Here is a 13,027-nt window from a genome sequence, read left to right as displayed (position 1 = left end):
GTCCACTAAAGTCCACTGCCTCTTAAACACTAATATTATTTTAGCCTCCACATCCACCCCAGGCAGCTCATTTCAGACACTTACCACTTTAAACTTTAGAGATACAGTGCGGAAACAAGCCCTTCGGCCCACCAAGTCTGCACCGACCAGCGATCACCCCTTACACTAACACTGTCCTACACACTAGACACAATTTACAATTTTTTTCCAAAGCCAATTAACCTACAAACCTGCACGTCTTTGGAGTGTGGGAGGAAACCATTGCACCCGGAGAAAACCCACACAGGTCACAGGGAGAACGTACAAACTCCACACAGACAGTATCTGCAGTCAGGATCGGACCTGGGTCTCTGGCGCTGTGAGGCAGCAACTCTACCGCTGCACCACTGTGCTGCCCTGTGTCACATTCGGTGTCTCCGCTGACTGGATAGCACGCAACAAAAAAAAGCTTTTCACTGTACCTCGGTACACCTGGCAATAAACTAAACTGAACCAGTCTGAAGAAGGGGCATGACCCGAAACGTCGCCCATTCCTTCTCTCCAGAGACGCTGCCTGTCCCGCTGAGTTACTCCAACATTCTGTGTCTATCTTCGATGTAGACTATCACCTGCGCTGCTTTCCGACACAAACACTCTTGACTCTTAGGTACACAAAATTGCTGGAGAAACTCAGCGGGTGCAGCAGCATCTATGGAGCGAAGGAAATAGGCGACGTTTCGGGCCGAAACCCTTCTTCAGACTGATGGGGGGTGGGAGGGGAGAAGGAACGAGAAGGGGAGGAGGAGGAGCCCGAGGGCGGGGGTATGGGAGGAGACAGCTAGAGGGTTAAGGAAGGGGAGGAGACAGCAAGGGCTAGCAAAATTGGGAGAATTCAACGTTCATGCCATCAGGATGCAAGCTGCCCAGGCGGAATATGAGGTGCTGTTCCTCCAATTTCCGGTGTTGCTCACTCTGGCAATGGAGAAGACCCAGGACAGAGAGGTCGGATTGGGAATGGGAGGGAGAGTTGAAGTGCTGAGCCACCGGGAGTTCAGGTTGGTTATTGCGGACTGAGCGGAGGTGTTCGGCGAAACGATCGCCCAACCTGCGCTTAGTCTCCCCGATGTGAATCAGCTGACATCTAGAGCAGCGGATGCAGCAGATGAGGTTGGAGGAGATACAGGTGAACCTTTGTCGCACCTTTGCTAGCCCTTGCTGTCTCCTCCCCTTCCTTAACCCTCGAGCTGTCTCCTCCCATCCCCCCGCCCTCAGGCTCCTCCTCCTCCCCTTTTCCTTCCTTCTCCCCCCCCACCCCCCATCAGTCTGAAGAAGGGTTTTGGCCCAAAAAGTCGCCTATTTCCTTCGCTCCATAGATGCTGCTGCACCCGCTGAGTTTCTCCAGCAATTTTGTGTACCTTCGATCTTCCAGCATCTGCAGTTCCTTCTTGAACACTCTTGACTCTTAACCTGACTTAATTATCAACTGCAGTATTTTTCTGAGATTAGTTTAGAGATACAGCGCAGAAACAGGCCCTTCGGCCCACCGAGTCCACGCCGACCTGCGATCCCCGCACACTAACACTATCCTACACACACTAGGGATGAATTTACAATTTTTACTGAAGCCAATTAGCCTACAAACCTGTACATCTTTGGAGTGTGGGAGGAAACCGGAGAATCCTAATTTCTTAGGTACACAAAATTGCTGGAGTCTGAAGAAGGGTTTCTGCCCGAAACGTTGCCTATTTCCTTCGCTCCATAGATGCTGTTGCACCCGCTGAGTTTCTCCAGCAATTTTGTGTACCTTCGATTTTCCAGCATCTGCAGTTCCTTCTTGAATCCTAATTTCTTAATCAGTGCGGGTGTCAGAGGTTATAGGGTGAAGGCAGGAGGATGGGGTTAGGAGGGAAAGATAGGCGGAGTAGACTTGATGGGCCGAATGGCCTAATTCTACACCTATTCCTTATGTCTAGACTAAACTAAACTCCCGTAAAGACAGCACCCGTAGTCAGGATCGAACCCTGGTCTCTGGCGCCGTGAGGCAGCTACTCTGCCGTTGGGCTCCTGTCCTGCCAAGCTGGAGCAGGTTTTTACCAGGGTATTGCCAGGACTCTTGTGTGTAAACAACTTGCCTCCTCCGCACATCTCCTTTAAACTTTGCCCCTCTCAGCTTAAAGCCCTGCCCTCTGGTCTCGTTCATAGTTCCTGTTGCTCTTTGCAGTTGCAGCTGCCTGGAGCCTCTGGGTGGGAAGAAGAGAGACTCACAGAGGGGGCAGGCAGTTTCATTTTCATTTTCACTTTCACTTTCACTTCTCGCCTGTGCTCTCTCCGCCACAGTCATCAGTCAGCCTGTGGCTATTCCACTCTGTAAGATGAAGAGGCAGGATGAGGCCCAGCTCGGCGCAGGCTGTTGGTAAGGAAGGACCTGAGGGTGAGGTATCTCTCTGTCACTCTCACGTTGGACACGGGTTACAAGCTCACCAGGAATGAGTGGGTTAACATATGATCAGCACTCCCACTCCCTGGAGTTTAGAAATGAGGTGGCCCTCATTGAAACTTGAATAGTGAAAGGCCTGGATTTTTCCACTAGTGGGAGAGTCTAGGACTAGAGGTCACAGCCTCAGAATTAAAGGACGTTCCTTTAGGAAGGAGATGAGGATGAATTTCTTTAGTCAGAGGGTGGTGAATCTGTGGAACTCATTGCCACAGGAGCCTGTGGAGGCCCAGTCAGTGGATATTTTTAAGGCAGAGATAGATAGATTCTTGATCAGTACGGGTGTCAGGGGTTATGGGGAGAAGGCAGGAGAATGGGGTTAGGATGGAGAGATAGATCAGCCATGATTGAATGGTGGAGTAGAATTGATGGGCCGAATGGCCTAATTCTACTCCTAGTCCTTATGACCTTAAATGTGTAGTCATATTGTAAGCTTGGTCAGCTTACAACCCAGTGGTATGAAGGAGGGTCTCAACCTGAAACGTCACCCTTTCCTTCTCTCCAGAGATGCTGCCCGTCCCGCTGAATTACTCCAGCTACCATTCACTATCTAAATGGGGTCAAGTTGGGAGAAGGGGAAGTACAATGGGATCTGGGGGTCCTTATTCATCAGCCTATGAAAGTAAGCACGCTGGTACAGCAGGCAGTGAAGAAAGCGAATGGCATGTTCAGAATCAGAATGCCTTATTGTCATTGCATGTGTCACATACAACGGGATTAATGTGTCTCCATTTAAAATAATTTTTTACACTCCCTCCCCCCCCAAACCCACCCATGGATTCACATTTACATAAATTAACACTGTCACCCACCCCCCCCCACCCTCCTTCCCCATAACCCGCTCCCGAGACAGAGTTCAGTTCCAAGATTGCTGATTGGTAAAAGCTGTTCTTGAGTCTGGCAGTGCGTGGCTTTAGCGACCTGTACCTTTTTCCTGAGGGCAGCAGTGTGAACAGGTGGTGACAAGGATGTGTAATGTCTTTCACGATATTACAGGTCCTGCTGCGGCATCTGGAGTGGTAAATGTCCTCCAGAGGGGGCAGGGGGGTCCAATGATACCCTGGCCAGTTTTTATCACCCTCTGGAGAGCTGCTCTGTCAGCTGCTGAACAGTTCCCAAACCAGGCAGTTATGCAGTAAGTCAGTATGCTTTCTACCGAACAGCGGTAGAAAGACTCCAGCAGTTTAGCAGACAGATGGGCCTTCCTCAGTGTTCTGAGGAAGTAGAGTCTCTGTTGCGCCTTTCTCACAACTACAGCAGAGTTCACAGACCATTTAAGATCTTCACTGATGTTGATCCCCAGAAATTTAAAACTAGGCACCTTCTCCACCTCCTCGCCCCCTATCTCCAGTGGCCTGAGCTCCGCTCTATGTCGCCTGAAATCAGTGATGATCTCCTTTGTCTTTTTAGTGTTCAGAGAGAGATTGTTGTGAGCACACCACTCAGAAAGTCTGTGCACCTCCTCTCTATAGGCGACCTCGTTCCCATTTGAGATGAGCCCCACCACGGTTGTATCGCCCGCAAATTTGATGGTCCTATTTGCGGGGTGATGGGGCAAGCAGTCATGTGTATACAGGGCGTAGAGGAGCGGACTGAGCACACAGCCCTGCGGTGCTCCTGTGTTGAGGGTCAGGGATGTCGAGGTGTGGGGTCCAAGTCTCACCGTCTGTGGGCGTTCACTGAGAAAGTCCAATATCCACCGATACAGTTGACTGCGAGGCCAAGGTCTAGCATTTTTGTGATCAGCTTGCTGGGTATGATTGTATTAAAAGCTGAGCTGTAATCAACAAAAAGTATCCTGACATATGACCCCTTCTCCTCTAGGTGTTGTGGTGCAGCATGGAGGACAGTGTTTATGGCATCCTCTGTACATCTATTAGCCCTCGTTGGCCTTTATAACAAGAGGAATCGAATATAGGAGCAAAGGAGGTCCTTCTGCAGTTGTACAGAGCCCTAGTGAGACCACACCTGGAGTATTGTGTGCAATTTTGATCCCCTAATTTGAGGAAGGACATTCTTGCTATTGAGGGAGTGCAGCGTAGGTTTACAAGGTTAATTCCCGGGATGGCGGGGCTGTCATATGCTGGGAGAATGGAGCAGCTGGGCTTGTACACTCTGGAGTTTAGAAGGATGAGAGGCGATCTCATTGAAACATATAAGATTGTTCAGGGTTTGGACACACTAGAGGCAGGAAACATGTTCCCGATGTTGGGGAGTCCAGAACCAGAGGCCACAGTTTAAGAATAAGGAGTAAGCCATTTAGAACAGAGACGAGGAAACACTTTTTCTCACAGAGAGTGGTGAGTCTGTGGAATTCTCTGCCTCAGAGGCCGGTTCTCTGGATGCTTTCAAGAGAGAGCTAGATAGGGCTCTTAAAGATAGCGGAGTCAGGGGATGTGGGGAGAAGGCAGGAACGGGATACTGATTGTGGCTGATCAGCCATGATCACATTGAATGGCGGTGCTGGCTCGAAGTTCCCACCCAAGTTCTCCGACTAGTTTCACTGTCCTCCTGATTAAATTTTACTGATTGTACCCCTCGTTGTCACCTTCCCCTCAGCTAACGATGAACCATTCTACATTTCTTTACCATTATCCGCTTTGATGTGTAATTTTCACACAATCTCCGGCACTGCGAGCGCTGTAAAGCAGCAGCTCTACCACTGAGCCACCGTGGCAGCCGTTACATTTTAATATTCTCTATCCTGGAACACAGTTTGTGAGCGTTGATTTGTGCAGCTCCCAGACTGGCTCCAACCCCGTGACTCGATGGAAATCTGCTGTCGGCGGCCTGTGTCGATTAGTTTAGTTTAGTTCCGAGATACCGTGCGGAAACAGGCACTTCGTCTGCTCAGCAGAGAAGGTTGTTGGCTGCAACCTTCCCTCCATTGATGAACTGTACACTGCAAGGGCTAGGAAGCGAGCGGGCAAGATCATCTCTGACCCCTCTCACCCTGGCCACAAACTCTTTGAATCACTTCCCTCTGGAAGGCGACTCCGGACTGTCAAAGCTGCCACAGCCAGACATAAAAACAGTTTTTATCCACGAGTAGTTGCTCTACTCAACAGCCAAAAATCTGTAGCCTCCCTTTGATCAGGTATTTTGTTGGTTCACATGCTTGATCAATGGTGTTTTATCATGAATGTCTTATTATTATTAATGTTTAGTGTTTTCGGAGTCATTTGTAATTGTCACTGTATGTCATGTTGTTACTTGTGGGCGGAGCACCAAGGCAAATTCCTTGTATGTGAATACTTGGCCAATACACTTACTTACTTACTTAATTACTTCGGCCCACTGAGTCCTTGCCGACTAGTGATCACCCCATACCTCTATCCTGCACGCACTGGGGGACAATTTACAGGGGCCAATTAACCTACAAACCTGCACGTCTTTGGAGTGTGGGAGGAATCCGGAGCACCCTGAGAAAACCCACGCGGTCACGAGGAGAACGTGCAAACTCCGTACAGGCAGCAACTCTACCGCTGTGCCGCCCTGTGTATCGTTTGCAATGTGCAATATCTTAAAGATAGCGGAGTCAGGGGATATAGAAGTATATTGAGTATAGAAGCTGGGGTGTAATGTTAAAATTGTACAAGGCATTGGTGAGGCCAATTCTGGAGTATGGTGTACAATTTTGGTCGCCCAATTATAGGAAGGATGTCAACAAAATAGAGAGAGTGCAGAGGAGATTCACTAGAATGTTACCTGGGTTTCAGCAACTAAGTTACAGAGAAGGTTTGAACAAGTTAGGTCTTTATTTTTTGGAGCGCAGAAGGTTAAGGGGGGACTTGATAGAGAGAGGTCTTTAAAATGATGAAAGGGATAGACAGAGTTGACGTGGACATGCTTTTCCCACTGAGAGTAGGGAAGATTCAAACAAGAGGACATGACTTCAGAATTCAGGGACAGAAGTTTAGGGGTAACATGAGGGGGGACTTCTTTACTCAGAGAGTGGTGGCTGTGTGGAATGAGCTTCCAGTGGAAGTGGTGGAGGCAGGTTCGATTTTATCATTTAAAAATAAATTGGATAGTTATATGGATGGGTTAGGAATGGAGGGTTATGGTCTGAGTGCGGGTAGATGGGACTAGGGGAAAATAGTTGTTCGGCACGGACTTGTAGGGCCGAGATGGCTTGTTTCCGTGCTGTAATTGTTATATGGTTATATATGGGGAGAAGGCAGGAACAGAGTACTGATTGGGGATGATCAGCCATGATCACATTGAATGGCGGTGCTGGCTCAAAGGGCTAAATGGCCTACTCCTGCACATATTGTCTATTGTCAATAATACTGTAATATATCTGCAAAGTCTCATGGCAGAGGCTGCTTTCTGCAACATCTGTGCGTGTGTTCACAGCTTCTTGCTCGTGTGTTTACACAAGTCTTTTAGGTTTACTAATGTCACGTGTGCTGAGGTGCGGTGAACAGCTTGGTTTTGCATGTTTACAGCAGTAGGGTGATACAGTGTGGAAACAGGCCCTTCAGCCCAACTTGCCCATACTGACCAACATGTCCCATCTACACTAGTCCCACCTGCCTGCTTTTGGTCTATATCCGTCCAAACCTGTCCTATCCATGTCCCTGATCTTTTAAATGTTGTTACAGTCAACTACCTCGACTACCTCCTCCGGCAGCTCGTTCCATACACCACCACCCATGAGAGTAAGCATGCATGTGCAGCAGGCAGTGAAGAATGCGAGTGGCATGTTGGCCTTTATAACAAGAGGAATCAAATATAGGAGCAAAGTGGTCCTTCTGCAGTTGTACAGAGCCCTAGTGAGACCACACCTGGAGTATTGTGTGCCGTTTTGGTCCCCTAATTTGAGGAAGGTCATTCTTGCTATTGAGGGAGTGCAGCGTAGGTTTACAAGGTTAATTCCCGGGATGGCAGGACTGTCATATGCTGAGAGAATGGAGCAGATGGGCTTGTACACTCTGGAGTTTAGAAGGATGAGAGGGAATCTCAGTGAAACATATAAGATTGTTAAGGGTTTGGACACGCTAGAGGCAGGAAACATGTTCCAGATGTTGGGGGAGTCCAGAACCAGGGGCCACAGTTTAAGAATAAGGAGTAAGCCATTTAGAACGGAGACGAGGAAACACTTTTTTCTCACAGAGAGTGGCGAGTCTGTGGAATTCTCTGTCTCAGAGGGCGGTGGAGGCAGGTTCTCTGGATGCTTTCAAGAGAGAGCTAGATAGGGCTCTTAAAAATAGCGGAGTCAGGGGATATGGGGAGGAGGCAGGAACGGGGTACTGATTGGGGATGATCAGCCATGATCACACTGAATGGCGGTGCTGGCTCGAAGGGCCAAATGGCCTACTCCTGCACCTATTGTCTATTGTCTATTGTAAATAAAATACCAGAGCAAAAGGAGGCTACAGATTTTTGGTTATTGAGTAGAGCTACTACTCGTGGAATAAGCTGTTTTTATGTCTGGCTGTGGCAGCTTTGACAGTCCGGAGTTGCCTTCAAGTGGGAAGTGATTCAAAGAGTTCCTACCCAGGGAAATGTACCCCCTGGGTAGGCAAAATTTACCCCTAGGTGGTAACTTTACCTCAGGTTGGGAACCCTTGCTCGAGACTGAGTAAAAAAAACTATTGGTCTTCACGTCTTATCCCACTTTCTCATCCACTCCCTACACACTAGGGGCAATTTGCCGAAGCCCAATTAACCTACAAACCTGCACGTCCTAAGGATGTGGGAGGAAGCCGGAGCACCCGGAGAAAACCCACGCGTCACAGGGAGAAGTAATTAGGGTTATTGATTTGTAAGATGGAACTTGCAGATGCTGGTTTACACCGAAGACAGACACAAAATGGTGGTGTAACTCAGCTGGACGTGCAGCATCTCTGGAGAGAAGGAATGGGTGACGTTTCGGGTCGAGACCCTTCTTCAAACTCACATGCCTAAATTTGGCCCATGTCTGAAGAAAGGGTCTCGGCCTGAAAAATCACCCATTCCTTCTCTCCAGGATTATTGATATACTGTGTTATTGATTATTATATATCAAATGCGCGTTATTGCATCGTAGGCCGGTGAAGCTCCCGCGAGTATGAATTTCATTGTTCCATTATTGATACATATGCCCATGAAACACTCTTCACATCAGACTGAGGAACGGTCTCGATCAGAAACGTCACCCCATTCCTTCTATCCCGAGACGCTGCCTGTCCCGCTGAGTTACACCAGCATTCTGTGTCTATCTTCGATGTAGACCAGCATCTTCAGTTCTTTCTGATAAAAACATTCTTGACACTTGACTCGACCCAATTATCAACTGTAGTATTTTTCTGAGATACGTTTAGTTTAGAGATACAGCGCGGAAACAGGCCCTTCGGCCCACCGAGTCCACGCCGACCAGCGATCCCCACACACTAACACTATCCTACTAGGGTCTATTGACAATTGACACTAGGGTTAATTGACAATTTTTACTGAAGCCAATTAGACTACAAACCTGTGCGTCTTTGGAGTGTGGGAGGAAAACAGAGAATCCTAATTTCTTGATCAGTGTAGGCAGTGGCGGACTGGCCAGGGTGTCAGCTTGCCCAATGGCAAGTGGCCCCCCTATATCAAGTGGGCCCCTGATGAAGTGGGTCCCCTTTGTCTCCTGGCAACCAATATTTTTAGACCCAGTCCGCCACTGAGTGCAGGTGTCAGGGGTTATGGGGAGAAGGCAGAAGAATGGGGTTAGGAGGGAGAGATAGATCAGCCATGATTGAATGGCGGAGTAGACTTGATGGGCCGAATGGCCTAATTCTACGCATATTCCTTATGACCTCATGACCCGGAGAAAATGCACGCAGGTCACGGGGAGAACGTACAAACTCCGTGCAGGCAGCACCCGTAGTCAGGATCGAACCCGGGTCTCTGGCGCTGGGAGGCAGCAAATCTGTCGCTGCGCCACCGTGTCGCCCAAAGATTTAAACGGTAAAGTTTGGAACGTAAGTTCAGTAACTGCGGGGGCAAGATGCTCAACTGTGTCAAAGGCATTTTAAGAACTTTGACAGTGTGACAGCGACACCTGGTGGCGGCGATTTGTTGCTACAAGTTTGCTGTCAGAAACTTGTCAATCAATAGTCAATAGTCAATTTAATTGTCATTTGGACCCCTTGAGGTCCAAACGAAATGTCGTTTCTGCAGCCATACATTACAAACAAATAGGCCCCAGACACAACATAATTTACATTTTACATAAACATCCATCACATTGCTGTGATGGAAGGCCAAAAAAATCTTATCTCTCCACTGCACTCTCCCCCCCCCCCGATGTCAGAGTCAAAGTCAAAGCCCCCGGTTGGCGATGGTGATTGTCCCGCGGCCATTAAAGCCACGCCGGGTGGTGCGAGGTCGCACACCGGGTCTTGGTGTTAGAGCCCCCGGCGTGCGCTCGTAGAGTCCCGCGGCCATTCCAAGCCGCGCGGGGCGGTGATGTCAGGCCCCGCTCCAGGAGCTCTTCAACCCCGCCACTCGGGCGGGAGAAGTCGCCGTTGCAGGGGCCCAGAAAGGCGGTCTCCCTCCAGGGACCCGCGGGCTCCCGGTGCCGACGTCCGCAGACCCGCAGTAGCAGCCTCCTAATCTCCAGAGGTCGGGCCGCAGCAACAGCAGCGCTCCACCACCGCTCCACCCGCTTCGGACTCGGCCAGCTCCACGACGGTGACGGTGAGTCGTCGGCACCAGAGTCCCCGGTCTTCTCCTGTTGGAGGCCGCTCCTCATTGCAGCCCCAACGACAACGGAGACTGACAAAAAAAGGTCGGGTCTCCCATGCAGGGAGAGATTTAAAAGTTATCCCCTCCCTCCCACCCCCCCCACCCCCACCCCCCTACACACACACCCCAACATAAAATAACAAAAACTACATAAAAACATAGACAGAAAATAATAAAAACGCGGACGGGCTGCAGAGGCCGCTGCTGACGAGAGTCGCGCCGTCTACCGGAAAAAAAAAAAAAAAACTGAAAACTTGTGAAAACTGGTTGCACGGTTTTACACATGTACGTGTAAAAACTGGTTGCGCAGTGGTGCAGCGGGTAGAGCTGCTGCCTCACAGCTCCAGAGACCTCCGGTGCTGTCCGTGTGGAGTTTGCACGTTTTCCCTGTGACCGCGTGGGTTTCCTCTGGGTACTCCGGTTTCCTTCCACATCCCAAAGACGTGCGGGCTTGTTGGTTCGTTGGCGCTCTGTAAATTGCCCCCTCGTGCATAGGGAGTGGATGAGAAAGTTACGTAAGACTCCTAATTTGAGGAAGGACATCCTTGTGATTGAGGCAGTGCAGCGTAGGTTCACGAGATTGATCCCAGGGATGGCGGGACTGTCATATGAGGAAAGATTGAAAAGACTAGGCTTGTATTCTTTGGAGTTTAGAAGGATGAGGGGGCTCTCTTATAGAAACATATAAAATTATAAAAGGACTGGACAAGCTAGATGCAGGAAAAATTTTCCCAACATTGGGCGAGTCCAGAACCGGGGGCCACAGTCTTAGAATAAAGGGGAGGCCATTTAAGACTGAGGTGAGAAAAAAACGTTTTCACCCAGAGAGTTGTGAATTTGTGGAATTCCCTGCCACAGAGCAGTGGAGGCCAAGTCACTGGATGGATTTAAGAGGGAGTTAGATAGGAGCTAGTGGAGTCAAGAGATACGGGGAGAAGGCAGGCACGGGTTATTGATTGGGGACGATCAGCCATGATCACAATGAATGGCGGTGCTGGCTCGAAGGGCCAAAAGGCCTCCTCCTGCACCTATTTTCTATGTTTCTATGTTTCTAACTAGTGTGTGAACGGGTGATCGATGGTCGGCATGGACTCGGTGGGCTGAAGGGCCTGTTTCCATGCTGTATCTTTTAATCAGTCAATCAAATGATCTCATCTGCTCTGAAGACTCGACCCAAAATGTCACCTAATCCTTTTCTCTGGAGATGCCGCCTGTCCCGCTGAGTTACTCCAGCTTTTTGTGCCTATCTTCGGTGTAAACCAGCATCTGCAGTTCCTTCCGACAAAAATGATCTAACCTTCCCGGCTATATAGTGTTTTAGTTTCAGAGATACACCGTGGAAACAGGCCCTTAGGCCCACCGAGTCCATTTACATTTTTACCAAGCCGATGAACTTACTAACCTGCACATCTTTGGAGTGTGGGAGGAAACCAGAAATCCCGGAGAAAACCCACGCAGGTCACAGGGAGAACATGCAAACTCCGTACAGACAGCGCCCGCAGTCGGGATGAATAGACGATAGGTGCAGGAGTAGGCCATTCGCCCCTTCGAGCCAGCACCGCCATTCAACGTGATCATGGCTAATCATCCCCAATCAGTAGCAATGTTACAACATTTTGAGATTTAAAAAATCAAGTCTGTAATTTATCCAATCAGATAAAGCATAAAAAGAAGTTTAATTTGACACCTAATTCACTTTCATATCTCAAGTATTTAAAAAGTTATGGCCATTTTCATACTTGGAAATTAGCATCTTGTTCCCTATTGATTTTCTATGGACATAACAAAAAAGCTGTGTCCAAATAATATTCATAAATAATTCACAATAAAACATGATTTTAAAATCTAATTTACATTAATTTATAGGCCAAATGGAAGGAATTTAGTGTTCAATTGCTGTAAATTAAAGTCCATTTTAAATCGGCTTTCCAGTGGGTTCCTGTGAACGCGCTGGTTTAGAACGTTCACATTGCACTGGATTTGTGCCCTCAAATGCCCAGAAAAACACTGCGGGATATAAAGAGCCCAAAATTAGCTACTCGCTATAGAAACCTTTATATACAGGGTTCTTAAGAAGCCCTTTTTAATGTAAAAATAAGGTACATACCTTTAATTGTTTGCTTTATAAAACCCTGGGGCTGCGAGACGTCGCGGGTTTAGAGAGTGATTTTTAAACTACTATAACTATTATACAAGGCCATAAAAACTATTAATACCTTTTGCGACGGGGTCTTTGAGCGATTTTCCGTTAATGATTTACTAGGCTGAACATTTTCGATTGCAACAGCCTAGTGAAAATCGCGTTTTAAACCCGCCCCCTCTAAACAGCGCCAAAATCGCGCACACGGGCTGGGACAGATTCTCAGCCACGATTCAGGTAGGTTTTGCAACATACCTACAATCAGTACCCCGTTCCTGCCTTCTCCCCATATCCCCTGACTCCGCTATCTTTATCTAACTCATTTTATTCAATTTTTTCCCCTTTCACAGCGCCCAGCAACCAGAAGAGACTTTGCAACGGTCAAAGAAGATCCAAGTCCTCAATGTCCCTGCGATCCTTCCCGAGCAGCGGACATTGGACAAGCTGATCATTCATTTCCAGGCACGGGGCAATGGAGGAGGCGAGGTGTTGGATATGGAATACCCAACCACAGTTGCTGGCCGTGCCTTCATCACCTTTGCCAAAGAGGAAGGTCGGTGTCTGAGATGAAGGGACCCTTCTGCCCAACTAGTGTAGACGTCAAAAGGTCATAATCATACGCCATAGGAGCAGAATTAGGCCGTTCGGCCCATCAAGTCTACTCCACCATTCAATCATGGCTGATCTATCTCGCCCTACGA

The 13,027-nt window shown here is 48.6% G+C and overlaps 1 protein-coding gene across 3 annotated transcripts in view; it reads left to right on the top strand.

Annotated features, from left to right (window-relative positions):
• Nucleotides 1-1,994: 1,994 nt before the first annotated feature.
• Nucleotides 1,995-13,027, top strand: part of LOC129715045 (RNA-binding protein 43-like) — a 260,957-nt gene continuing 249,924 nt past the window's right edge. For 2 of the 3 annotated variants that reach the window (XR_008726437.1, XM_055664878.1), the window contains exons 1-2: nucleotides 2,008-2,392; nucleotides 12,677-12,879. Coding sequence is in view for 1 of the 3 variants with exons in the window: in XM_055664878.1 (XP_055520853.1) it covers nucleotides 2,352-2,392; nucleotides 12,677-12,879 (244 nt within the window). In the remaining 2 variants the exon portion in view is untranslated. Of the gene's footprint in view, nucleotides 2,411-12,676; nucleotides 12,880-13,027 lie in introns of all 3 variants that reach the window. The other variant, XR_008726438.1, reaches the window with a different exon arrangement.

Source organism: Leucoraja erinacea, chromosome 49 (genome assembly GCF_028641065.1).
Source record: "Leucoraja erinacea ecotype New England chromosome 49, Leri_hhj_1, whole genome shotgun sequence".
Lineage (NCBI taxonomy): Eukaryota > Metazoa > Chordata > Chondrichthyes > Rajiformes > Rajidae > Leucoraja > Leucoraja erinaceus.
This window is presented reverse-complemented; position numbering and strand designations above follow the sequence as displayed.